This window comes from Chenopodium album, chromosome 4 (assembly GCF_948465745.1).
Source record: "Chenopodium album chromosome 4, dcCheAlbu1.1, whole genome shotgun sequence".
NCBI lineage: Eukaryota > Viridiplantae > Streptophyta > Magnoliopsida > Caryophyllales > Amaranthaceae > Chenopodium > Chenopodium album.
This window is the reverse complement of record NC_137837.1, coordinates 71,146,545-71,174,285: the sequence shown is the minus strand read 5'-3', so window position 1 is coordinate 71,174,285 and position 27,741 is coordinate 71,146,545. Positions and strand designations below refer to the sequence as shown.

At 35.1% G+C, this 27,741-nt stretch overlaps 2 protein-coding genes across 7 annotated transcripts; one reads left to right on the top strand and one right to left on the bottom strand.

The window, feature by feature from the left end:
• Positions 1–8,297: 8,297 nt before the first annotated feature.
• LOC145629278 (protein WEAK CHLOROPLAST MOVEMENT UNDER BLUE LIGHT 1-like) lies at positions 8,298–13,718 on the top strand. 6 transcript variants are annotated; one of them, XM_081681825.1, is made up of 5 exons: positions 8,298–8,379; positions 8,999–9,082; positions 9,198–9,385; positions 11,056–11,315; positions 11,452–13,718. In XM_081681825.1, the coding sequence occupies exons 2-5, from the start codon at positions 9,003–9,005 to the stop codon at positions 13,384–13,386; spliced, it is 2,463 nt and encodes an 820-aa protein (XP_081537951.1). In that variant the 5' UTR covers positions 8,298–8,379; positions 8,999–9,002; the 3' UTR covers positions 13,387–13,718. The 6 variants fall into 6 exon arrangements, with proteins under 6 accessions (XP_081537951.1, XP_081537952.1, XP_081537955.1 ...); XM_081681826.1 differs by lacking the exon at positions 8,298–8,379 and adding an exon at positions 8,435–8,607; XM_081681829.1 differs by lacking the exon at positions 8,298–8,379 and adding an exon at positions 8,615–8,853 and having other exon boundaries at positions 8,999–9,062.
• Positions 13,719–20,885: 7,167 nt separating this feature from the next.
• LOC145629276 (ferredoxin--nitrite reductase, chloroplastic-like) lies at positions 20,886–23,870 on the bottom strand. The gene is made up of 4 exons (XM_081681822.1): positions 23,292–23,870; positions 22,537–22,891; positions 22,153–22,441; positions 20,886–21,866 (listed from the first exon to the last, which is right to left on the bottom strand). The coding sequence occupies exons 1-4, from the start codon at positions 23,716–23,718 to the stop codon at positions 21,126–21,128; spliced, it is 1,812 nt and encodes a 603-aa protein (XP_081537948.1). The 5' UTR covers positions 23,719–23,870; the 3' UTR covers positions 20,886–21,125.
• Between the last annotated feature and the right edge of the window lie 3,871 nt (positions 23,871–27,741).

Here is a 27,741-nt window from a genome sequence, read left to right as displayed (position 1 = left end):
TGATGACCGGTTTTATTAAGTCAAATGCCATGTGTTAGCTTTTAATAGGTCAATTAATTTTTTAATTATTAAAAACAAATTAAAAGAAAAAATAAAAAATAAATAAAAAAAAAAACCAAAAACCCGCCAAACACCACCACCTCCACTAGTCAGCCACCTTTTTCCCCTTCCCCTTCGTTGCCGGCGCACAGCACAGCTTCCCGTTCGCGCCCAGTCGTTCCCCAAACGCCGGTGAAGTCCATCTCCCTTGAAGTCTGACTAGAAAACCTCCGACCAGGCACCACGAACGATCAATTTGCAACCGCCACAAAACCGTCCCTTACACACCCTCTCACCACCACAAATCCTAACCAGAAAACCTCCGACCATCCACCTCGAACACTTGTTAAAGTCGTCGCCGACTATTGTTCCCCTAGTTACAGCCGGCGATCCTCCTCGAAATTGAATCCCTAAAAAACTAATTTGGGTTTGTACGTGGTGGTGAGAGGGTGTGTAAGGGGCGGTTTTGTGGTGGCTGCGAATTGGCTGGGTTCGGGTTTCGAATTTTGGTGGTGGTGATTGGGTTACGGGTTGTGGTGGCGGTGCGAGTAGTTTGGGGTGGTTATGGTGGGATTTCATGTCATGGTGGTGGTGAGAGTGGTTAGGGGATGGGTGCGGTGGTGAGAGAGTGGTTCTGGTAAGAGTGGTTACGGGATGGGCTATGGTGGTGAGAGTGGTTAGGGGATGGGTTGTGGTGGTTGACTGGTGTTGTTGATGTTCTGGTGGTTTAGCGTATTGGTGGCGTACTGGTTGTTGTGGTGTAGGAATTGGTGGAGAGAGAAAGAGGAGGAGTGAGAAAGGAAATTGAGTGAATTTAAAAAAAAAAAAAACATACTTTTTAACTTGTTTAACAAGTTAAAGGTCAAATGGATCTGTTGGAGAAGGTGGGGTATAAAGGTTGGATTTTTGAGGAATAAATTGAAGGTTGGATTTTTAGGAGAAAAAAGTGCAAATGTTGGATTTTTCTTTTTAACTTGTTTAACATTTCAGATTACCACCTTTTTTGAATTTTTGGTGAAATTTCCGATTGTGGGTCCACCTTATTAACTTCCCTCTTTTTTTTTTCTTCTTTTCTTCGACCTAACACTCTGACAACTCCATTAAACTTAAAATTCAACTTCTCTCACCAATTTCCTCACTTAATTCTTCCAAAATATCAATTTTTTCCCTTTTTCTTCCTTTATTTCTCTGTCAAATTCTCAACCATCCCTTTAAGGTTGAATCAAAACCCTAACTTCACTTATCCTTCTCCATTTCTACAAGACATAATCCAAAAACAAAAAAAAAAGAACTAGCTTACAACTTCATGCAACAATGAATCATTCAACTTTCTTTCACAAAACACAACACATACGATACAATTATTCAACATAATAACACAATCATTCAACAAATTTGGACAACATCAACTCAAATTAGCAAAAATCTAACATAAACGCCCAATTAATTGCAAAAAGGTAACCTAATTTTTTTTTTAAAAAAAAAAACCCAATTTAACTACCCCAGGAACCCTAATTCCTAAATTGGCAAAAACCCTAATTTATGAAGTAAATGATTCTTACCTTAGATGCAAATTGAGAGTCTGAACTTTAGTAGATAACTTCTTCACACAGTATCAGTTCAAATTTGGGGAAATTTGGAGCAAAATTTGTGAATTTAAGTTGGAGAATTTATAAACAAGAGAAATTGGGGAGGAAAATAGTCAAAAGAGTCAAATTAGCCGTTAATAGCCGTTATGTGGGACCCTCAACCGGATATTCCACCGGAAATTCAAAAAAGGTGGTAATCTGAAATGTTTTTTTAATTTAATGGGTAGTTATTTAAAATAAATTTTTTTGATGGGTGGTAATTTCAGAACAGGACCCTTTTTGGGTGGTAATTTACAAATTTTCCTTTTTATTTTTATTTTTTCCTTTCATATCCTTTACTTTTAAAATGTAACCCACTATTTAAAAATAAAAAATACTTCGTAAATTAACTATTTTCTTTTTGAAGGCTCGTAAATTAACTATTCAATAAACCATACATACACAATATTTTAACTATTTTAACTCAACGACCTAAAACTATATGTCAATCAAAGTGTTACATAAATAAAATAAATAGAGTATAGGAAATTTTGTTTTTTACCACCTTGCAAAAGCACTAAAATCTGTATTACCACCTCCAAAAAAAAAAGTATTACTTTACCACCTTATAAAAAATATATATATAAGTTTTACCACCTCCACCTGACTCCGGTGACGGAAACTTGCTGTGGGTCCCACCATTTAACATTTCCCTCCACATTTAAGACGAAAAATACGATTTCCCTCTCTCTCTTCCTTTTCTCACCTTCCCCTCTGAAGTCTCATCAATTCTCACCTCTCTCCATCAATTTCTCATCAATTTTTCTCTGAAATTCAACCTTTTACTCTCTCTCCTCTCATTTTCTGATCTTTCTCAAAAAGTAAATCCTAAGTCGCACAGTTCTTCACTCAGCAAGAGTAGTTGGGACCACAATTTCGAAGCCACTCAGCGAGGTATCTTTCATCTTCAACGCGTAAAGGTCCAAAAGCTTGAGTCTTTGCTGACAAAGAATCTCGAATTATGACAAAACAGGTATTTTTTAGCTCCTTACTGTACTTTGTGTGGGTAATTGGGAGTAATTTGGGGTAAAATTTGCTGTTTTTGGGAATATGTGAATTAAACAATTATAAACCCTAATTATGCGAATCTTTGACTTGATTAAACTGTGTTATTGTTAATTAATTAGTTGATTAGGGTTATATATATATATATATATATATATATATATATATATATGTTAATTGTTAATTAAGTGCACAGTGTAGCCTAATTGGTCTTGCATGTTGTAATTTGTGAGTAGTTGTAAATTGGATTGATTAATTGTTCAATTAAATACTGAGATTGTGCATTGTTGGGTTTGTTTTGTTGTTGTTGGACATGTTACAGCTAGGATGGATAAAGTGAACCTTAAAATGACATTGGGGGGTGCATTTATACCCTCATTAGTTGGTAAAAATAGAAGGGTGTTAAATTGGGATGGTGGTTGGGTTTATGTGAGGAAAAATGTTACTGTTTCTAGCATATATGTACACTACTTGAGGGAGTCAGCTATACATGGTTTTGTGTATGCTACTGTTAGGGTGCCTAAGGGATTTAGTTGTTGGTATAAACAGAAAGGGAAGTCTTGGGTAACTGGTAAAAGGGAGTTGAATAGTGATGATGAGGTAAAGGGGTTCCTTGAGACAGTGAATAAAGATGGGGAAATAGAGATGTATGTGACTAGCCATGAGCAAATTCAAGCAACTGATAAAACACCATTTAAGCTTACAGATGGTAATGAGTTGACTTCAAAAGAGAGGAGCAGACTTAAAAAGAAGTTGGGTGGGCCTAGAATACTTAAGATAGGCCCAAAGGATACTATCTTAGAAGTTAGGAGAAGCTCAAGGTTAAAAGGGATTGAGATTCATGACAAAGAGGCTGAGGACAGGGGTGAAAGGGTGCATACAGCTATAGATAGAGAGATAACAAAAGATAAGGGAAAGGGAAAGTTAGGTGAGGGAGCTTCTGGGAAGTTTACTGCAGCTGAAAAGGGTAAGGGAAAGGTTCTTGAGGGAGCTGTTGGTGCTAGATCTGGGGGTGAAGAACCTAGGAAGCAAGGTGCAGGCAAGAAGAAGCAAGGTGTAGGGAAGAAGTTGGTGTTTGAAGATGAGTACAGTGATAGGGAGGGAGGAATTGAGTCTTCTGATTCTAAGCACAGTGATCTAGGACTGGATTGGGAGGAGGGAGAAGAGGATATTTATGATGATGAAGATGATGAAGAGTGGTTGAGGCAAAACCTAGATCTGCTTAGAACTGAGGTGTCGGGCAGCTTGAAAGGTGTAGGTGAAGAAGAGGAGCCTAAGGATCCTAGGGTTGACATTGACAGACATCTGAAATCACTTGAAGTGAGGGTTGAAGAAGAAGCTGATGATGATTCTGAGGAACTTAGGAGCTTAGATGGTGAGTCTGATGATGACAATGGTGGTTGTACTTGGTTTAATGCTGAAACAGATTTCTCCAAGCCTATCCAATTTGAAGTGGGTTTAAAGTTCAGCAATGTTCAAGTGGTGAGGAAAGCTTTGAGGCAACATGCAATTGAGAATAAGTATGAGTACTACCTATTGCATAATGACAACAAAAGGATAACAACTTACTGTAGAAGAAGGTGTAGCTGTCAGTACAACAAGAAAAGTTGTAGGTTGGTTCAGTGTACTTGTGTGAAAGGGAGGAAGTGTAGATTTAAGTTCTATGCTTCTAGGTTAGTGAAATCAGATGCTTGGCAGATTAAGTCTTTAGTGTTGAAGCATAGGTGTGTTAGGACAAAGATGAACAAGAAGTTGACAGCTGAATTTCTAGCAGACAGGTACTTAGAGGAGTTTAGGAGTAACCTAGGGTGGAAGATAAGACAGATTCAAGAGAGGGCATTGAATGATTTGGGGATAAAGGTTAGGTATTACAAGGCCTGGTTGGCAAGGATCAGGGCCAAATTGGTAATTTATGGGAGTGCAGCTGAGCAATATGCTAGGGTATGGGACTATGGGAAAGCTTTCCTAAAGTACAACCCAGGTAGCAGTTGCAATGTGGTTGTGGATACAATGGATCAGATACAGAGGCCAATCTTCATGAGAATGTACATTTGCCTTGCTCCACTGTGTTTTGGGTTTGTCTCTGGTTGCAGACCCATCATTGGGGTGGATGGTTGCCACCTTAAAGGAGCATATCCTGGACAAATATTGGTGGCTGTAGGTAAAGATGGAAATAATAACATATTTCCAATAGCCTGGGCAACATGTGAAATTGAGAATAAGGAGACCTGGGTGTGGTTTCTTCAAAGTCTGATGGAGTCACTAGGCTACTTTGATAAAGGACATGGCTTGACTTTCATGTCTGATAGGCAGAAAGTAAGTATCTTCTTTCTGGTTTTTGATTTATTTATTTATTTTTTTTTTTTTTTTTTTTTTTGCATTTATATGGTTTAACTTTTGTGTCTTTTGTAATATGCTAGGGTTTGATTGAAGCATTTGCTGAAGTTGTCCCAAAGGCAGAGCTGAGGTTCTGTGTGAGACACATTTGGGCAAATTTCAAATTGCAATTTCATGGGGCCACTTTCAAGGAGCTTTTTTGGGCAGCAACTAGCACAGTGGTATATGCCTTCACTTTAATTTCATGTGTTTGCATGTGTGTGTTTTTACTGTTTATTATTTGTACAGTCTAGGATATTTGTGTTTGCATATGTGTGTTTGTGTGTGTGTGTACAATTTGGAGTATTGAATTTAGCATTGTTGTATATCATAACTTTGGCATTGCTGTACAATTTGGAGTATTGAATCTATGTTGTGTGTCTTTGTGTGTGTGTGTCAGTTTGAATTTGAGGTGGCTATGGAGTCAATTCACTTCCTGAATGATGAAGCTTATGAGTACCTTGCAAATATCCCCCCCCCCCACCACTGGTCTATGCATGATTTCTCAACTACATGCAAGTCTAACATGTTAAACAACATGTGTAAGACATTTAATGCTGTGATTAGGGAAGCTAGGGATAAGCCCATTCTTACCCAAATGGAATGGTTAAGAAGGTACATGATGAAGAGAAGTAATGATAAGTGGGAGGCTGCCTCTAACTGGGAGGGTTTATTAACACCATATGTGAACAAGCTATTTGATAGCATTAAGAAGTATGCTAGGGCATGTACTGTGGTGGCTTCTAGGGGAGAGACCTATGAGGTTCAGTACAAAGATGACCAGTGCGTTGTTGACTTGTCAAATAGGACATGCACTTGCTATAGGTGGGAGTTGACAGGGATACCCTGTACCCATGCTTATGCTTGCATTTTGGACAAGAGGGAGGACCCAGAGTTGTATGTGCATGTTCACTATTATAGGGTCACTTACCTAGATGCATATGAGTCTCCCATAGCTGCAATGCCTGGTTCAAAGCATTGGGAAAAGGGTCCAGCTTAGAGAGCCTTTGCCACCTGTGATAAAGGTTCAGCCAAGCAGACCAAAAGCAAAAAAAAGGAAGCTTGAACAAGGTGAAGGGTCTTCTGCTGCTACTTCTCAGGGGAAAAAACAAAAGATCAAAAAGCAATGTAGCAACTGTGGTGGGTTTGGACATTATGCCAAAACCTGTAAGCAAGGTCCTGCACCAGAGAAACACAACAGGCTGCACCAAATCCCAAAGGGGGAAGGCCACAACTGTAGACAGCTTGGATGAAAGAGCAAAGGAAGAAAAGTGAGGCTAAAGCTGCAAAATAGGTATATACATGCAATTTTGCATTCATTGTATGTGTTTTAGGTTGAGTAACAATCAGCAATTGATGACTTCTGTTCTTTTTGAAATGCAGGCTGCATTGACAATGCCAAAACCACAGATTACTACTGCAGCAGCATCATCCCAGCCTACAGCAACTGCCCCAACATCATCAGCACCCTATCAATCTCTGATTCAACCCACCACCAGAGGCAGAAAAAAGAGCTCATGTCAACCCCAACCATATGAGTCTTCATCTCAGCCAGCCCAAGCAACAGAAGCAAGGCCCAAGCTGCCAGTTACCAGGAGCAGGACAAAGAATTTGAACAGCTTGTAATAGTTTAGAGAATTTGTACTTCATGAACATCTTAGTTTTTTAAGTAATTTCATGTGTGTAGTTGGACAACTTAGTTTTTTAAGGTGAACTTATGTAGTGCTCTTTTGCTGCAAATCTTTCTCAACATTTTGTATGCATATGTGAATATGCCTTTTTGCTACTAAAATGAATGGGAATAACTAAATTAAGCACTACAAGTTAGAGCAAACTTTTCAATACATTTCATTTCATTTGATTAAGCAAATGCAAATGTTCAAATACATAACATGAAATGGAAACCCTAACAAAAGCCATAAAACCTTGCCTAAATTTCCAAATGTTCACACTAATCCTAAGATCTAGCAAAATACAAGGCCATAACCAAACCTAGGAAACAAAACACAACAACACCCATAAACATAGCCAAATTCTTTGATGATCCTTCATTTCCATGAGTCTCCATGCTCATCTTCTTCCTGTCAGAATTCAGTGCCTTACACTTGATCTTCAAGGAATCAATCTCATTCAACAAGCATCTCCTCTGCCCACTAACATCATCTACTTCCCTCTTCAAGTCATTAATCTCACCCTTCACCTCTGTTTTCCATGGTGTTCCATCTGGCTGATCCACCCACTCAAAGGCTTTACAACCCCTTGTCTCTGTCACAAGGTCATAGAACTTGCAGGACCTGAACTTGCGTCCCGGATTCTCCCTAGTCCAGGAAGTAAGCCTTGCCATGGGTAATCCGCATTGACATTTTTTTTCTTTTGATGGTGAATAACTTATGGAAGACATTTCCTGCAACAATTGGCAAGCACCATCATCAACATTACTCCCAATTGAACAAAATTACCATTGCCATACCCTAATTACAATAATCAATTCAAATTTAAAAAACCCCAATTCAATTGAAACTAACATGAACCCTAATGTTGAAAATACGAAATTGGGGCTCAATTCTTAAGTCATATCCACAATTAAAATCAAACATCACATCTGCGACATAATTCAGACAACAATTGCAAAAATTTACAACGAATTCATCTTATTCGAGATTTAATTGAACAACGTACCTCCTTCCAATTTCTGTCTCAGTGAACTTTGTTAAATGAGCACAAATATGGAACAAATCGATGCTGGGAATGCTAGGGCACAGTGAAATTGAGCTTTTTGGAAGCAAATCGAAAAAAAAAAAAAAACCCAAAATCAGTGGATTTTTTTCAACAAATTGGTAAAACGGGTTATTTATATCGGAAAATCGAGGAAGAAAGGGCCAAATTTAAAAAAGTAGCCGTTAGAATGGGACCCACAATAAGTTTCCGTCACCGGAGTCAGGTGGAGGTGGTAAAACCTATATTAATTTTTTGTATAAGGTGGTAAAGTAATACTTTTTTTTTGGGAGGTGGTAGTACAGATTTTAGTGCTTTTGCAAGGTGGTAAAAAATAAAATTTCCTAAAGTATAATAGTAGCTGTATTTTGTTTTTCCGGATGAAAAAATAGTTGTTATGTTTGTTTTACAATAGTTGTCAATTTGTCATAATCCAACATAAATGTTAGAGTGAGCCAAGTGAGTACCCCAAAATCCAAATAGTCCAACTAATAATAGCAAAATATAAAATTATAAAAAAAAAAAAATAAAAAAAAAAAAAAAAAATAGCCAATCAAGAAATCCCGTTGCATGCACGGAGTCAAGGACAATGGAGGAGAGAGAGAAATTACTACTTGTAAGATTTGCATTTTTTTTTTTTTTTGGGTAATAAAACTCAATCTAAATTAGTGTGAGCTACAAATCAACATCACAAAAAAGAAAGGTTGACCTTGTTTTCCGGTTTGATTAGAACTAAAAATTTCTACCATCAAAATCTCTGGTCTTTTTTTTTTTTTTTCTAGCTCTCCCCAAAAATTTCTCCCTCCAATCAACTTCATAATAAAATCTTAAAGATAAAAATTAGGTAAAGTAGAAGGAAAAGTTTCTATTAATTTATCATATCCTTTCAAACTTTCTCTTCTCTTTTTCTGCTTAATTTCCTCCTTAATTTTCAGCTTTACCCTTCTTTTCATTGATTAATCAAAACCCAATTTCTTGGATTCCAAAAAATAATTCCCATAAATAAAAAAGTTCCAATTTTTTTTGGTGGGGTTTTAATATTGAATTTTTCTGAGCTGGTTTATTGAAATTTGGGTTGAATTTTATCTGGGTAATTTCTGTTCAAGCTTTTTTTTTTTATTCACTTTTTTAATTTTTTCTGAGTACCCAGCTTAAAGTTTAGAGATTTTTTGCTGCTGGAAGTTTGATTAAGGTTAAATTTCGTTATGTGAAAACAAGTTTTTTTGTTTTAATAGGAAAATGGGTACAAAAATTGAAGAAAATCCACAGATTTCATTGGCTCAGTCTGAGGAAGAACAGGTCAGCACAAAATCTTCAAGGTATTTTATGATCCATCTTGTATTGATTCAACTTCTATTAATTTATTTCCTAGTTTAGTATTGGTTTCATAAAGTGTATGCTTAACTATTGATATTGTGATTATTAATGAATTAGTGAAAATATGGAATTATCTAATGGCATAGAAGACAATGAAAAATCTGGGGAAGATCCTAATCCGCAAAAATTGGATGAGGGTACCGGGTCATCGGTACCGGTTGAAGGGGCTTCGGATAATAATTCGGGTGGTGTTGATGGGTCAGATGGTCCATTGAATGGACAACTAGAGAATAATTTGGATTCAGGTATTATTTTTGCCTTGAATTTGATTTATAAATTTGTGCGTTCCACATATATTTTGTACTAGTTAGTTATATCAAGGGAACACATGTAGTTTCTTTGTAGAATTGTAGGTAAGGAGGCATGTGGGGTGAGCTAGAAATTAATGATAACTATATTGATGGTCTAGTAGTTTGAGGAAGGGCCAATAGTGACTATATGTCATGTGTCATGTGATAGAATGGTGATTGATTTCGTGGTTGATGTGAAAAAGTTGATGGCATGAAGCTTGGATGGTTGTGAATGATCGTTAGTAAACATCCTTAACAAGAGTATTACTCATGTCTGTACTGCTGTACATGATCGCTTTGCAACCTCATGCCTGTAGCTAATATGTACTAGTTGTCGGGGATATGTATATTAATGAGTCGAGGGGTCTATTGAATTGACAAAAGGATACTTGGGTTCAGGTGCTGTTAGTGCTTTGAAATTGATTATTATATGTCAACTCTCAATTGCACATGGGATCTGTTGTGCACTTGCACTTCTGTGTTGTACTACTTTCAGTTAGATTTATATACTGGGATACAAGAACATACTACTTTCAGTTAGATTTATATACTGGGATACAAGAACATACGTGGTTTCTTGGAACTATAAAGTTGTGCTCAGTAGTCAGAACAGTAGCCCAAAATAAGCACAAACTTATGTTTCCTTAAGTTGGTGTAATAATTTGTGGGAGGTCAGTTGATAATGTTGCGGGTGATTTATTAATTTGATGAAAAAGTGGCATACTTCAGCAGTTGTTAGTGCTTGTACATGAGCATAGGATTATTTGTCTCTACATGATCGGTCTGCTGCTCGTTTTCTTTTAGCTGAACAAAGGATTTTCTTATGGAACAAGCTGTAGATTATTTGCCCTCTTTGTTTAATTTTTTGTTAGAAATTTAGTGTTAGTGTCATTTTCCCACTACTTCAAATTGGTTCATTTAGAAGTAAGGAATCTAAATGTACTTATATTTTCAAGTGCCAAAGTTAAATAAATAGCTTTAGAAAGAATATATTGCCATCTTTCTTTCTCTTTTGGTTCTATGTTTTTCTCTCTCTGGGAATGGGGGAGTTTCTGCTCCATATTAATAGAGAATTAAAGTAGGGAGGGCCGAGGGGATCCATTTTTCTGATATTTTTTCTTTTATTTTCTGTTGCATTGTTTCCTTAGTGCATTGGTTTCATAATGCATAATGGTTTGTTTTATGTGATGTAAATAGTGAAATTAATTGATCTAGGTCTTGCTAATTTCCTGTAGTAACATAGGATACATTTTTGGGTGATTTTAAGGGGGATAAATAAGGAAAAAATAAAATAAAATTCAGGTACTTGAAAGCAAAACAAAAAAGCATTGTGAAAGCTGGTGACAAATAATTCTCATACTTTGCACTATACTTGGTATACAAACAATGGCTTCAATCAAACTATAGAGCATATTAAGCTAGGAACAGTTGAGGTCAATTTGAGCTGATATGTCAAAGTACCTAGGATTGTGAATATCATATATGTAGTACTTTAGATCTCATAAAAAAAGATTTTTAGATCTGCTTGTTTTTGGAAACCACATATCAGAACAGATTGCTTTGTTCTTATCTGTTTCATTTCATTTCATTCTTTTTTCAACACACTCTTACTTATGTCATTTCAGATTCTCCAGAACTTGCTTCTGTCAATGATTCTGTAAAAGACATTCAGGCTCCCTCTGTCGGAGATGTTGCCACAAATGGCAAGGCTGCTGGGGCTGCAGTTGGAGGTGGAACTCCTGTTAGTCCCTCCAACGTTACTGCTGAGTATGACTTAAACAGAATTCTTATTGATACAGCAGCACCATTTGAATCTGTGAAAGAAGCAGTTTCTAAGTTTGGAGGCATTGTTGACTGGAAAGCTCATAAAGTTCAGACTGTGGAGGTTAATATAGCTGATTTTCTGTTTTTAGTTTGGTTTAGTACTTTGCAGACCAGTACTTTGCCTTAAGTCTTGAACATGAGATATTGTTAACATATTGGTTTCTCGTTATTTAGAAGTTCTGCTTATGTATGTGCAGAGGCGCAAAATCATAGAACAAGAGCTTACAAAGGTACAGCAAGAGATCCCCCTGTACAAGGAGCAGTCCGAGATGGCTGAGAAGTCAAAGATCCAGATACTGAAGGACTTGGAAAACATTAAGAGACTTGTTGAGGAACTTAAGTTGAATCTGGAAAGGGCACAGACAGAAGAGTGTCAGGCAAAGCAAGATTCTGAACTTGCCCAGCTAAGAGTTGTAGAGATGGAACAAGGTATTGCCCACGAAGCTAGTGTGGCAGCCAAGCAACAGCTTGAGGTGGCTAAAGCTCGACATGCTGCTGCAATTGCTGACCTTAAATCCGTTAAGGAAGAGCTGCAATCGCTGCAAAAAGAACATGCTTCTTTGTTGACTGAGAAAGAAGAAGCTGTGAAGAAAGCTGAAGAGGCTGTCTCTGCATCTAAAGAGATTGAGAAGACTGTGGAGGAGTATACCATAGAGCTGATTACTACGAAGGAAACCCTAGAGTCTGCACATGCTGCTCATCTGGAGGCGGAGGAACAAAGGATTGGAGCAGCTATGGCCAAGGACCAAGATAGTCTCACTTGGGACAAAGAATTGAAACAGGCAGAAGAAGATCTGGAGAAACTAAACCAGCAAATTGAGTCGGCTAAGGAACTGAAAACTAACTTGAACTCAGCATCCAAACTTCTTGCTGATTTAAAAGCTGAACTAGCAGCGTACATGGAGTCAAAAGTAAGTCAAGAAATTAGTGATGGTGACAATACACCAGCTCAAGTGAACAAAACTCATGCCGATATGCAAGTAGCAGTTGCTGCTGCAACTAAGGAACTTGAAGATGTAAAGCTCAATATTGAAAAAGCAAATGATGAAGTGAACTGCCTTAAGGTGGCCGCCACTTCATTAAAGTCAGAGCTTGAGAAAGAAAAGTTGGAACTAGCCAACCTAAGACAGAGAGAAGGCATGGCTTCAATTGCAGTTGCATCTCTTGAGGCCGAGTTGGAGAAAATCAAGTCAGAAATAGCTGTGGTTCAGATGAGAGAGAAGGAAGCTAGAGAGAAAATGGCAGAGTTGCCCAAGCAACTGCAGCATGCTTCTGAAGAGGCAGATGTGGCTAAATCCGCTGTTAGTTTGGCTCGTGAAGAATTGAAGAGAGCAAAGGAGGATGCTGACCAAGCTAAAGCTGGAGCAAATACCATGGATAGCCGATTGCTTGCTGCTCGGAAGGAGATGGAGGCTTCCAAAGCTTCAGAGGAGCTAGCCCTTGCAGCAATCAAGGCTCTCCAAGAGAGTGAATCAACCAAAACTAATGTTGAAGACAATGACTCACCTAACAGGGTGACACTTTCTGTAGAAGAGTACTACGACTTGAGCAAACGGGCTCATGAGGCAGAGGAGCAAGCCAACTTGAAGGTAGCTGCTGCAATGTCTCAAATTGAGGTAGCCAAAGAATCTGAGTTGAAATCCTTGGCCCAATTGGAAGAAGCAAATCAAGAGGTAGAAGAAAGAAAGGAAGCTCTGAGAATCGCTTTGGAAAGAGCCGAGAAGGCCAAGGAAGGGAAATTGGGTGTAGAACAGGAGTTAAGGAAGTGGAGGGCTGAGAGTGAACAAAGGCGTAAAGCAGAATTAGGCCTAGGTGCAGCTAATAGCCCTAGAAAGAGTGTCGAGAATGGACCGGAATTGAAGGGAATCAAAATTGAGAAGGTAGTTGATTCGTCATCCCCTCCTTTCCAATATGGACAAGGACTTGGTCTGAAGAATGTAGAGCAGATAGCCCAGTCTAAAGCTACCAGTAGCACTTCCCCGGACCCAGGAAGTCCTAAGGAAAACTTAAAAAGTCCAAAGGGTATGTTTGGGCTGAGTAACACATTGAAGAAAAAGCGTAGGTTTTTGTTTCCAAGGATCCTTATGTTCTTTACTAAGAGAAAATCTTCTCAGAATCAGAAGACATCATAAGCTCCTGGATCAGTGGTTTGTCATTGTCAGCTGCTGCATTCTTCTTCCTTCTTTCCGTAAAGTCTTCTTCTGAAGCGGCATCAACAGTTTCTATGCTGTACATGGTTATCAATTATGTATCTACACTTTTATACTTCTCTTTTTTGCTTGGTATATTTGAGCTTTACATTCATTCTTATGTACATGTTTATCGAACGACTGAGGGGTTTTCAAGGCACTAAAGAAGCCTGTTTTTGGAGCTTGTTATAGTAAAGATTCAAAGGAGATGGAATGCCATGTATAGATGATAAGGAGTTGGGTTTTCTTTGATTGATAATCTGAGTTCAGTTAAAGAGTGTATCTTTTATTCTATATTAAAACTCGGCATTTTAGAAAAAAAATCTTTTTATGTACTTCTTGCATCTTTTGCTCATAATTACGCATAAATATAGGAGCTTTCAAGTTAAATCAAAAGGTCTATTTGGACTAATATGGCATTTTATACATAACATTTGAATGCTGGTTCTTTTTTTTTTTAGTATGCCTCTCCATTGTTGGCCTCACATCTTTGTATCTTAGAGAGCAATAGTTAATTTTGAGATTTCAGATGACAAAATGAACAAGTCCATTTGATTGACCTTGAAAAATGGATAGCCTGGCTAGTTCATGCACTAGTTAATTTTGAGATCAATCTTGCTGAACTCAAATGTTGGAGACTTGTAACTTAATTTAAAGTCAAGTAGCCTGCGTCATAAGGATATTATTAAGAATTTTCCTAGCTTGGTATGACTTTTTTTCCCCTTATTAATAATGACTAAATATTTATCAATAATCAATCATTAATACTATATACTAAAATAATCATCGGGATTTATCCTAATAGTATTTTTTTTGTTTGAGGCAATTTATCCTAATAGTTTACGTGTCGCGTTCACAATAAAAAAAATTTCTGGCCAAAAACTATAATTTCTCTTTCCTTAAAAATAATAAGATAATTGATATATAAAAATAAAATAAATAAAAATAAATAAAAAGAGAGAGAGAGAGAATGTGCAGCCTAAAAATTAGAACATAATAACTTTAAATAAATAAAAATATTTTTTAAATTGTTAACCTATAAAATGTATATTATCTTGAATATTTAATTGTTAATCTATAAAATGTATTTCTGGTTTTCCAATAATGAAGGAGTTTAATTAAATTTTAAATTCATAACTTACAAGCAAATAACAAAATAGAAATACTCTACATTAACGTATCACATCTATAATAATACAATAGCATAATTAGATATTTAAATGTATACACAATCTATTGATATATACAAAGTACAAACTTATACTAATTGTAAAAAATATTTTCTGTAAATATCCGAATTGCTCAGGCAAAGAACTAATCTATATCTATCTATCTAGCTATATATATATATATACTATATACTAAAATAATCACCGGATAGAGCACTAGGCATAATTTTGTGAAAAGTTTTCCCTCCAAAATGATGTATTTTATAAATTATTAATCTATAATTTTTTTATAATTTTATTTTATATATAACTAGGTTAGATTCCGTACGATGCACGGTTTATATAAAACCTATTTTTAATTTGTACATTTTAATGATAAATCGCTATTATACATGAATATAAATAATAATTACGTACATTTTGTAATTTAAAATCTTTTATTTTCATCAAAACTATGATATAATATCCGTTCGACGTCGTCTAATTCATAGTTCAATATAGGAGATCATTTATTAGTGTGTTATTAAAAATTGTTTCAATTTCCTTCAATAAATTGATAGGTTTTAATTGTAAGATAAAAGCTTTTAATATTTAAATTTAAAAAATGTTAAATAGGATAATTCAAAATTTTTAAATAAAAAAAAAAGATGACGTCATCATTGCATTTAGGCGAGAAAATTTTTATTAAGAGAATGACACGTAAGTGGGCAGTGATGATATCATCATCTTCTGTTTAGTATTAGTTAATAGATTCATTTAATTTCAATTAACTATCATTATTAAATCTTATTATAATAATGAATAACAAATAAATCAAAGAACACCAATAATGCTACATAAAATCGACATAAACATTAATACTACGCATAAACACATAAATTTGTTGATTTTAACTCAATCACTTGAGTCATAGGTGATCCAATAAAACACATAAACATAATAAACCTAAATTTATACCAAAAAAAAACCATTAATTAAATTAAACACATAAATATAAAACAAAAATCAAAAGTTGTAACCAAAATACATTGATAGGATAGGAAGATGTATTGGGTATATGATGAAATACGAACCCAACCTCAAAATATCTTCAATTTATCTTCCCTAGCCTTTACATCTCCAACCCTTTTTGAACCTTCAGATTCATATATAAAAGAAGATAAAATGTATTATCGTAGTGTAATAATTAATTACTATTTGATAATTTAATTAGTATTTGAATCATAACATCATTATACATCTTTAAAAAAAAAAAAAAAAAAAAAAGTTTTGAACCCATACCTTGAGTCATTTAGATTGCAACTATGGTTGATGATACATCATCTAACATCCAATCAATTAGAGTGAATATTATGTTAGTCAACGAAGTAAATAGTAAGGTTATGTTGTTTTATCAAATAGTTAAAAATCTAAATTGAAGTATTATCCCCCACTTGATAAGGATTTCTCACGAAATATTATTAGTAAAATCAAAATTAAAATTTGTTAGTACATATCTGACGGCCGTAAAAGGTCAAGGGAGATTACAGAGAAACTTTTCCAAATTTTAAACGATAAGCCACATCGAAATGGGCTTGTACAAAGGGTCGAGACGACAACATAGTCTCGTCAGCACATCCAATATGAAAAAGTATATCTTCGTTTTTAATATTATTATTCCAAATCAATTTTATTTAACTAATTTTTAAACAATGATAAATGAATTTATTATTCTAAATTATTAATAAAAAGATTAAAAACATTATATAAACCTTTCATAATAATGATTTTAAAATCCTTAAAACAAACTCATTTTATATTATATATTATACATATATTGCACATATATATTACTACATCTATTACTTATTATTTGTAACAATGGGTTATTATATGTGAGATAAAATATTCCGTTGTTGCAATAATAAGAACGGATGTAGTATATACAAAGTAGTCACCAAAGCAACGTTCTCCCACATACAAGTCCGTGTGTAGTGCACTAACAACTCCCTAAATTCCAAAATCTTTTCCCATTTGTATTTCATCGCATATCACTTTAATGTTCACATTAACCGGACCAACATATTTAGCAGCATTTGAATACATTTTCCCTAGCCAAATTTTTTGCTTTGTCTGCTGATTGCAAAGGAAAAATAAAATCAAATTATGAGTTTTAAAATTACTAATAGTCTCTATTAGAGTTCAACATGTCAAGATCAATTAACAATTAAAAAAATTACAATTTCATGAAAAAAAAAAATTCAAGAATTCTCACTTCTAGCTAGCCACTGTCGACAACTATTATAGACTATGAATAGGCGGATAAATCAGCTTTTAAACTTTGAATGATGATTGCAAAATCTTGAAGGGCTTGTTATGTTGTGAGGCATTGACATACCTGATGATTAGTCATTACTGATTCAATTGTTCCTACCGATATGGAATCATCGTAGACGCGATGCTAAATCAATCAAAACAGCAAAATAAACATGTCATACATTATTATTAGATTAAGTAAACATGTAATAATGAATTGAATAAACTTAATTTAGGGTAAGCTACGAAAGTCAAATATGGTAATATAACATACTACCTCCGTTTTTCTAATTCTTACTCAAATAATGTGGCTACATGCATAAACTTAGAAAAAATAATTTAAAAAAAAAAAAAAATGAAAGTGAGACCATGCATGTGAGTATCTTTGTTTTAAAGGGTTTTAGTTCTTATTTATATTACTAATCATCAATACTATATACTAAAGTAATCACTAAAAGTATCTCAAAAGTACACTTGTCGTGTCTATATTAAAAAAATTCTCGCTATAGTTTTTTTTTTTAAATTTTCTTATTCTTTAGATAATTTTAAGATAATTATCTTTAAAAAAGGTCTATAGCCTAAACAATCTTAAAAAATAGCACAATAACAACTACTATAAATAAATAAGAAAAGTGAACCAACGAACAATGTAGAGTCATAGTAAATTAATGATTTTTTATCCTTCAAATTTCTAAATCAATTGATCAATTCAACCGAAATTTATTGTTTCAAATAGAAAACTACAAAACTAAAAAAAAAAAAACTTTATGTATGTATTAAGATTAGAAAATATTCTATATTCCCCTTGAATATTCATTTGTTAATCTATAAAATTAAATTGTTCATTTCCTACTAATAAAAGGAATTCTAACTAAATTTTAAATTCATAATATGTTAGCAAATTAAACTATAAAAATAGAGATATTATATATTAACGTGTGTCATCTATAATAATTTGATAACATAAATAGATATTTAATTGTATACAAAACCTATACTAATTTATAAAAATATTTTTTCAATGAATATCCGAGTGTTGCTCTGGTAAAGAACTAGTATACACTAAAAGACGCACCAATAATGACACTTGTCCCTATTTTTTTTAAAAAAAATCTATTAATTAAGGAAATAAATCATTTACAAAAATAATATATTTTTGGGAAATTCTCACTGGTGAACTCCAATTATTTAATTTTACAAGTGGTAAACATTCTTAAAATTAATTATCAATGGTAAACCCCAAATAGAATGAATAATCAATTGGTAACCTTAATAATGATTTAATCTAATTATTTAACTATAGTTAGGTTTTTTTTTTTTTTTTTTTTTTGTAACAATAACATTTAACCATAGTTAGTTTTTTTTTTTTTCATTTTTTTAACAATTATACTAAAATAAAAAAATTTAACCACCCCTTCCCCCACCAACTTCCAGCCCTTCCACCTCATCTCGGCGGCCGACACCCTACCCAACCATCGGCGGCCGACGCCCCTACCCAACCATTGGCGCCGACGACTGTACTTTTCTCCCTTTCCTCTAGTTTTTCGGCCCCCCAAACCCAAAAACCCATTCGAAACCACCCTAAAAACCCGAAACCACCCTAAAATCCGAAACCGTAGAAAATGGGTAGAACGAATTTCAGGGAGGTTTCGGGTTTTCGAATGGTTTGAGGGGGGTGATTAGGGTTTTGGGTGTCCGAAAAACAGGAGAGGGGTAATTTCGGGGAAGGGTTGGGGCGAATTTTAGGGTAGTTTGGGGTAGAGGTGGGTGTCGGATTAGGGAGAAATGGAGGTGGTTGTCGGATTTTGGGGCGGTTTGGGTCGATTTGGGGTAGAGGTGGGTGTCCGAAAACAGGAGGGGGGTATTGTCGACCGAGGGTGGGGGAGTTCGGGTGTTCACCGGCCGAGGGTGGGGGATTTCGTGCGTCGCCGGTGGGGGCCTAGCCGCCGGAAAAGGGGAGAGGCTGCTGATTGGGTGGGGGAGGGGTTTTTTTTTTTTTTAAAAAAAAATATTTTTATAATAATTTAATTATTAAAAAAATAAAAAAAAAAAAAAACTAACTAAAGTTAAGGATTTTTAGTAAAATAACCATTATTAATGGTAAGCAATAATTTAGGTTTACCATTGAAAATAAAAATTGAAAACGTTTACCACTTGGAAAATGAAAAAGCTGGGGTTCACCAAAGAAAATTTCCCTATATTTTTTTATATACAGATTCCATATTAATGCAGTAATTATTAAATTTAAATAAATTTCACAAATCTATTTAAAATAATTTGGGAAACTATAAACCAAAAATATATTCTTAAAATAGTTTGTAACCTATTTTACAGTAATAAAAAAATTGCTTGAATAGTTTGCCTACTTTTGTTTTAGTTGTGTATTAGAAGGTACAATTAAAATATGCAAATACAAAATCAATCTATCACATACTTTTATTTATTATTCCTCGACTAATTTATGATTTTGATACTTATTAATCAAATTTAATAATTTATATACATAACTATAGATCTCGTGTCATATCTAGTATTTTATATAATAAAGTGTTTTTAAGCTCTTAACTATTCCTCCGTCAGCTAAGCTGATATATGACATAAGTTTTCAAGGTAAACTAAACACGATATAAGATATTAATAAATAAAAAGTCCTACAACAGCATCTATACAAAAAAATAAATTAACCAACAATCATTTTGCTCCAAAGTCTCTAATGAATATGAATAAGCATATGAATATTATTGGACTTAAACAAGTTGGATGATCAAATTTCAACAAACGTGTCTAAGATAATAATTTTGAAGGTTAGGAACATAAGCAAGTCTATCACTCGCTTGGGTGGTACACTTTCGCACAACTTTTAAATGTCTCATGCACCTTTTATAATGTGAAAATAGTATAGTGCACCCGGGTGCACCATGCGCATGGTGCACTCGAAAAGAACATTAAGCATATTTTAAAGAACATGAGAAAAAAAAAAAAAAAAAAAACATGCTAGTATTTGAAAAAGAACATACATGTGTTTGACAAAAGAACATGTTTGTGTTTGTTGACAAGAACGTGACATTACAAAGAACATAAAGTCTGTAAAAAAAGAACATGTTATTTTTCATGGTTACTTGGGTGGTTGAACGTGTTTGAAAAAAAACATTATATTTGACAAAAAAGAACATGTTCGTGCTTGACAAAGATATAGGTGATCATTGGACGGACCGGGGCAAGGTTAAAAAATCAGCTCACTTCTCGAGTCGGGCCAAGTTTTGGGCTGAAGTTTTTGTGCCCAAACCTGCCCAAAATGGTCCGATCGTGCGAGCTTTTCGGGTTGAGTTAAAAAATCAACTAAAATAATGCATAAAAACGCAATCCCAAACTCGCCCAAAAATTTAAATTTACGGGCTGGGTCCGACCCGATTTGGGGGCAAAAAAATTCTGCCCAAAACCCGTCCAAAATCAAGTCGGGTCAGTCTAACTTTGATCACCTCTAGCCAAAGAACATAAAGGCTTTACAAAAAGAACATGATAATACAGTAAAGAACATGTTCTTTTTTCTAGTTACTCGGGTGAATTTTTTTTTTTTTTTTTTTTTTTTTTAAATGTACATACATTAAAGAACATATTGTATAATATAAAGAACATATATTTCAAACTCAAAGAACATAATAATCAAATTTAAAGAACATATTATGTTCATGTTCTTTATAAATATCTATAATGTTCTTTTTTTCGCCCATGTTCTTTTTTTCGCCCATGTTCTTTTAAATATACCTAATGTTCTTTCCGGGTGCACCATGCGCATGGTGCACCCGGGTGCACCAACCATACATTATTTATAGTCATTTTATATACCTTTTACTAATATACATAAAGTTCGAGTGTGATAGGACCTAAAGCTTGACAATTCTTGCAAATTTGCAATAGAAAAGAGAAAAAAAAACAACTCAAGTAAAAGGTGTAAAACAGAAAGCAATAAGATATTAGTGAGAAAATGATCGAATGAATAATGAACTTTCACAACGCCTATAAACAAAAGCAGGTTTGCTATTGACATTTTACAATGCCTATAAAAGAAACAAATTAATCTAATTTATGCTCCCAACAGCATAACTCGAGCATCTTGTTATGCAGGCGTACATGGGATCTTATGCAAGCTTAAAAAACAATCGTACATGTGGGGGTACGCGTAACAATTGTCAAGAACAGGCAGGCACCCAAAGCAGCTTATTGCTCTGCTTCTTCCCTTTCCCTAGGAACAGCGCCAAATTGGTTGATCAAAAGCTCAGCAACGATAGGCACCAAATCTTTACACGGAACTTGCTTTTTGTAAATTTCACCTAGATGTGAGTCACTGCCAATACGTCCTCCTACAAACACATCGGCTCCTTCACAAGGCTTACCGTTCTCATCCCTAGCCATACAGCCCATGAATCCGATATCAGCCACTTGTACTTGCCCACAACTGTTAGGACACCCTGTCCAATGCATCCTAACAGGTCTTGTCACAGACACTAGTCGTTGAACCTCCTCTGTTATCTTTAGTGCCCTAGCTTTGGTCTCAATGATAGCTTGGCCACAGAATTGGCTCCCAGTGCAGGCCACAAGCCCCTTCATCAAAATGGGTGGCTCAGGGGAGAACCGCTCTTTTAAGAGAGGCTCGTTTAGTAGTGCATCAACTTTGGAGTTTTCAACATTTGGGATGATTATGTTTTGCTCCACTGTCAGACGGAGCTCACCAGAACCATATTCATCAGCTATACGAGCTAAGTCTTCCATCTCATCGGCCTGGAGACGTCCAACAGGAATGTGAAGGCCAACAAAGCTAAAGCCTTCTTGTTTCTGAGGGTGAACTCCTAAGTATTCTCTCCTTTCCCATTGTTTCTGAACCAACTCTTCAGAAGATGCTCTTTCCAGGACTTGGTTAGGCATTCTCTTTTCCACCTCAGCCCTGAATCCTTCCATACCCTACAATTGAGAAGAAAAAAAAAAGCAGTAGAGTTAGAATCTCTTTGCATTATATTGGAGTTAAGTGGGCACACATCACTGTCTAAAAAGCAGTATCCCAAGGTCTATTGGTACATCAGTTAGATGGTTAGACATGTTTAAAAGGTTAGTGAGGTCGTATTCAACTTAGTATTTGATCAATTGGCCCAAACAGATAGTCGAGAAAAAAGCAGAACGAATTTCTCCATAAGTACATAGTAATAGGTGTAATAAACAGTTAGAAGTAGGATTGGTTATGAGTACTCACTAGCTCATCAATTAGCCACATCATTCTGCACTTCTGCCTGTTTCCTCTAAAGCCGAGATCCCTGAAAGCTTCAAGCATAGCTTTGCAGACAGGAACCACATCTTCTGCTGAGACCCAAGCATCTAGAGGGATCGCCTCTTCACACCTTTTGATGCTGAAGAATCCTCCAACCAACAAATTAAATCCGAATTTTCCATCCTTTGTTGCAGGCATGTAAGCAAGGTCATTGATGTGAGGATGCTCATAAAGATCATGGGAACCAATAACACACGGATTCCACTTCCTTGGCCTGTACCAATGTTCAAAACAAACAGCCAAAAATAAGAACCAAAGAATAGCTAATCAATTCGACTATTTCACTTCAGGGGTCTCAAACAGACTTACAGATTGGTAATAGAAAGGTTTCCACGCGAATTAGCAGTGACAAACTGCGAAATCAGGTTGGTAAATGGTCGGGTGTCAACAATCTCATGAGGGTCAATCCCTGCAAGAGGATTTCCAACAGGGTTCCTCACATTGTCCATACCACTCTGTAGGCTGGTAAGACCAACAGCTTCCAGACCCTTAATGATCTCAGGCACATCAGGCAGAACAACCCCTCTAATCTGCCAGTTTTGCCTTGTGGTCACATCCGCGCACCCATCTTCCCCGTACTTCTTGATCACGCTTGCTAGGTACCGCGTCTGCTCACTCGTTGTTACCCCATTCGGCAGCTTCAATCTCATCATGAATCTCCCATCTAAAAATATCACCAAATTTACATTCATCCATCAGACTTTTACTCCAATTTGTTAAAATTCTCAATACCAATTCACCTACCTAGTTCATTATCATTCTATACAATCTATTGTCAATAAAGTCAACACTAACAGGCAATGGTTTTACAGTGTACCAATCTAATTTCAGGATTCCGAATATTATTCATGTCCTTTCACTATGAACGGCTACGTATAATGCACATCATGCTCTCGACTGTATGATCTAAATTGCGACAAAAATTGGTTGACTTAACAATCAAATTAGAAACAATTGCCAAAATAAGTAATCAACCACTCAAAAAGTAACTAAATAAATCATAAAATCCGATCTAATAATATCAAATCAAAAACTAAACAAAAAAAAATGATTAAAAAACTTACAATGATGTTTACGACGATGGAAAAGACCAAGCCACTTAAGTCTAACATCAACATCATCCTTATTATGCTTAGCTTTATCAATCTCTTCCATTGATAAAGTAGCAAGATCATTAATCCCATCTTCAACAAACAATTTCATTGGGTCTTTTTCAATCTTAACTTTTTCAGCAGGATTAATCCCATCTCTAAACTTCTCTTTCAAAACCCAAAACCCATCTCTCTCTTCAACTCTCGGCTCCAGCCTCGCTGCATCAATAGATGAAGCCGGTGCCGTCTCGGCCGCAGGCGAAACAGCACCAGCCTTCTGGGGTCTAATCTGGTTGCATCTTATCACACTCGACGATAACGTTGTCGATGATAGGCTAGTATTTCTCCTAGATGAAGCTAATGTTGGTGGTATGATCTTGTTAACAGGAAGTAATGCCATTTTTTTTTTTTTGCTCTGTTCTACTACAAAAACAACAAAGATGGTGATAATTAATGGATTGAATTGTTTATGAAAGATTGAAGAATGAATAGAGGAGGAAGAGAGAGAGAAAGACAAAGAAAGAGAGGAGTGTGGCAACTAGTAAATAAGCACAAGTAAAAGGGACTCTTGGAAATGGTTAAGGGTCATTTTGGTTGAATGTTTGGTTGTGTTCGATAGTCAGTGGATTTGATTGCCAGCCAAAACTAGCGGCTAAAGGGTCACCCCATGATATTTTACCAGGGGAAGGCTCTTTCTTGCCTAGCCGCCAAATATTATTTTTTATGGTCCAAGATACAAGAGATATCTAAAGTTTACATTATTAGGGTGTAACTAGACGTATAGATGCTATTTGTTTGGGATGTTTATAGGAAAGTTAATTAGTAAATTTACTTAATTTTTGTGATTTTTTATTACTACAGTGGTATTTTTAATGTGCTTGAAGAAAAAAAAAAACATCACTCTTTTGTCTTATAGCTTACTTGCCATGTAAATAACAATTATGCTGCTATGCGCCATTACTTAACCACGTTACTATACCCATTTCTTGTCCAACGCCTTTTATATATACACCAGAATGTCAATTTGCGTTAGGTTCCATGAGAATATGAGATCACGTTCGATTCAGGTATAGTCTAGTCAATTTTTAAATTTGAGTTATGTTAACTCATTTTATTTGTTTATTTATTTATTCTAAGATTTTGAAATGAATATAAAAAAAAAATGAACAGAAAATCTTTAGGGGTTTTAAAAATTCTGTCATGTTACAAACTTACAACTACAAAGTGTATATAACATATTGGAGAGTTGGAAGTTAAGAGTACGAATGAGTTAATACCAAAGGTGATAATCTCGTTGGTGTAGTCGTGTAGATCAACATTCTTTACGATATATGTGGAAGCAATGACAAATCTTAAATCTAGATACATTGTCATGGGAAGGCGTGACAGTTTTATAAAATGGAGTAATAGGAAAACAAAAAAATTGGGGACAAAAGGGGTTCAAACAATCAACTATAATTAGAGATATTAATTCAGGTAACTAAGTGGAGTTCAATTGGGTCTAGTAGAATAGGGGTATCGTTCGAGTTTAAATTATGCTTAATCATTGTGGTTATATGGATTGAAATCTAGAGCAAGTCACTTTTGGATTAGGTCATCTTTAGTCAAGACAGATTAGTTACAATACTTTAAACGGCAATACAAACTATTACAAAGTAACAAATATTACATGCATGAATGAACCAACTAATGTAAAGGAATTTCTGTGAAGGAAATAATGTAGACAATTGAGTTGCAAATTTTTAAGCTACCTTAATGAATGATTAATTGATTAAAATTTGAATTTATTTTTCGTTTTGGAAATGTTTGGGAAGGAATTGAAAAAAAGGTTTAGGCACTAAATGTTGCTTAAATCAAATTGGTACTTAAAATATCGTCTAATAATTTGTCACTGAATAGATGACATCTAACGAAATTATTCTTTTTATGTCATGGTGCATCTAATTTAGAAGATTGTGGATCACATGTTTGCCCAATTAAGCGGTGTAATCAAACTTTGAATTCTCTTATGAGCATCCTTCATGAGATGAGAACCTATTCAACCTAGAATGGACCAAGAAAAAAAAATGTGTTATGTTAGTCTTCTAAAAACAAACCCATGCTAGCCAAGCCAACTTGCCGTGCCAAGCTTAAAGCCACATGTAACTAATATAGATCTTGTATCAACTAGTCGAAAAAGTGATCTAGCTTGTCATTCTCATGTTGGGTTTGTGTCAAGATTTAATATGTTGTTTATGTGTGATCCAGTGTACCTTATGCCAAACGAACCATTTTTGCGTTGGGCTAGACAACTCACGTGTCTACCTAAACCATGGTCGACACTAAGCTTGCATCATCTCAAAATAAATGTCATGAACTAATGTAAACGACCTAAATGTACTTCATCATCAAGCTTTTAAAATACTATTGTATGATAAATGAAAAATACAATGGAGAAGTGTTAAAATTGAACACGTATTACGGCAAAGTTTTATTATTATTTTTTTTTTTTGACGATTTTATGGCAAAATTCAATGTGCTAAAGATCTCTGTTTTTTGTTGTTACACACCAAAGCTCAAGTGGCTTTTGCACTATTAATTTTTTTATTTTAATGTACAGCATATGTAGTTATGTTAATAGTGGTAAGCCATGACAAGCTAAGGGCTAAAAGGGAAGTGCATTCAATAATTCAGTTTCTAACTTTTAGTAGGGGTGAAAGTTTTTTTTTTTTTTTTTTTTTTTTTTTTTTTTTTTTTTTTTTTTTTTTTTTTGTGACAATAGCAAAGGAAGGGGTGAAAGTTAAGAGCAATATAATGATCACATGATTTTTTTATTTTATTTTTTTTTTAGTATTGGAATTATTTAATTGTACAATGGTTTGTACCATTAATAATGTTTATTCAACTTAATGTAAGCAATTATGTAAATGAGCATATTAATTAGTTATAGAGAAAGATTTTGATAAAAGCTTAAGGGCATGTTCTCATAAACTGAACTCAGCTGAAGTGAAATGAATATTTTATAAGAGAAAGAAATTGGGAGCTGAACTGAACTAAAAAAAAACGTATGAGAACATGAGAGTTTAACACTTGATTAGACTAAGGAGCTACCCCTTTAGACCTTCTATTGTCATATTTTTTTAATTTTTTTTATATTTACAATAAGGAAAAAGACCCTGATCGTAACTCAACCCGATATGCTAAAGTCGTACTACTTAATCAAAAGTAATTTCAAAAACTACTAACTAAAATAGATAGGGAAGTACGATTGAATCCTGATATGTTCATTTTATATAGTATTTTACCCCCGTCCCTTGGTCATAATTAGTATTGTTTTTGACTCTTTAGAGCCACTTTTATTACTAATTGGTGTTTTTCAATGTTTTCGTAGATTTGGTTGACTTTTGTAGGGATTTGCACTTTTGGAGCATTTTCCCGGAATTTTATGGAGTATCCTTAAGCATTGGAGATGCATGACCATCCTTCATAGCCCAGGGCCGGTTAGAGCCATCGAACCGGTGATTAAGGGCTCGGTATATGTGATATCGGGGCATTTGGACCGAGTATTCAAGACTCGAATAGGAAATCCGGATTGGCCTGAAGAATTGGAGCCCAATCGAAGTCCAAAGAGTGGCCCAAGAGTGCCGCCCGGCCAAAGGAGTTCCCGCCCGAAGGCGCGCCCGGCCGGGCGGGGGAAAAGAAGCTGGCGCCCGAACTCGCGCCCGGCCGGGCGCGGGAGACGTACCTGATGAGTAAAAAGGCGGGCCCGATCGGGCGCGTGTTATTATTAGGCGATTTAATCGTCGTTTAAGTTTGTTTTAGTTTAGGATTCTTGCTTAATATAAATACTTTTCCGTTAAGCGAGTTTAGGATCTTCTTTCACTCTTTCTTAATTCTTCTCTTAGATTTTCTCTCTCTACTTAGCTTTTAGATTAGTTTCTCTCTCTAATACTTTGTTCTTAACTCTACTCTTAATTCCAGATTACTTTGGTAACGATTCCTTTTCTCTTAATCTCAGTTATTTATTTATTCTTTTGATCATGTCTTGTTTTATTGCTTTGATTAGTTTAGATTTAATTATGTGTGAGTAGTTTCCATTCTAGGGTTTGTGGGGATCCATAAATAATATGAAGGGGTAATTTATTATTGTTGATTATCAATGCTAGATTAATTTCCTATTGATTGATTTAATGCTCTGTGACTAGATTAGGCCTGATCTTTTATGCATGAGTTTGACAATATTGATTCGAGATTCGAGAGATGAGAATTGATGTTTAGGTCTAGTTTCAATAGTCAGGTTAATTTATAAATGGTTAAGTTGAGATTCGAGAGATGAGATTTAATACCGGTAGATTAATTATGTGATTGTAATACGTAGAGAAAGCCCTTTATGATCTGATTAATTGATGCATTGATGATTAATTATTATGTCTTACCCTGGAAT

Coding starts and splice junctions, on each gene's coding strand:
- LOC145629278 (XM_081681825.1), top strand. CDS start 9,003: ATGGGTACAAAAATTGAAGAAAATCCACAGATTTCATTGGCTCAGTCT. Junction 9,386..11,055: donor AGAGAATAATTTGGATTCAG/GTATTATTTTTG, acceptor ATGTCATTTCAG/ATTCTCCAGAACTTGCTTCT. Junction 11,316..11,451: donor ATAAAGTTCAGACTGTGGAG/GTTAATATAGCT, acceptor ATGTATGTGCAG/AGGCGCAAAATCATAGAACA.
- LOC145629276 (XM_081681822.1), bottom strand. CDS start 23,718: ATGGCATTACTTCCTGTTAACAAGATCATACCACCAACATTAGCTTCA. Junction 22,892..23,291: donor CCATCGTCGTAAACATCATT/GTAAGTTTTTTA, acceptor TGATATTTTTAG/ATGGGAGATTCATGATGAGA. Junction 22,442..22,536: donor AACCTTTCTATTACCAATCT/GTAAGTCTGTTT, acceptor ACATTGGTACAG/GCCAAGGAAGTGGAATCCGT.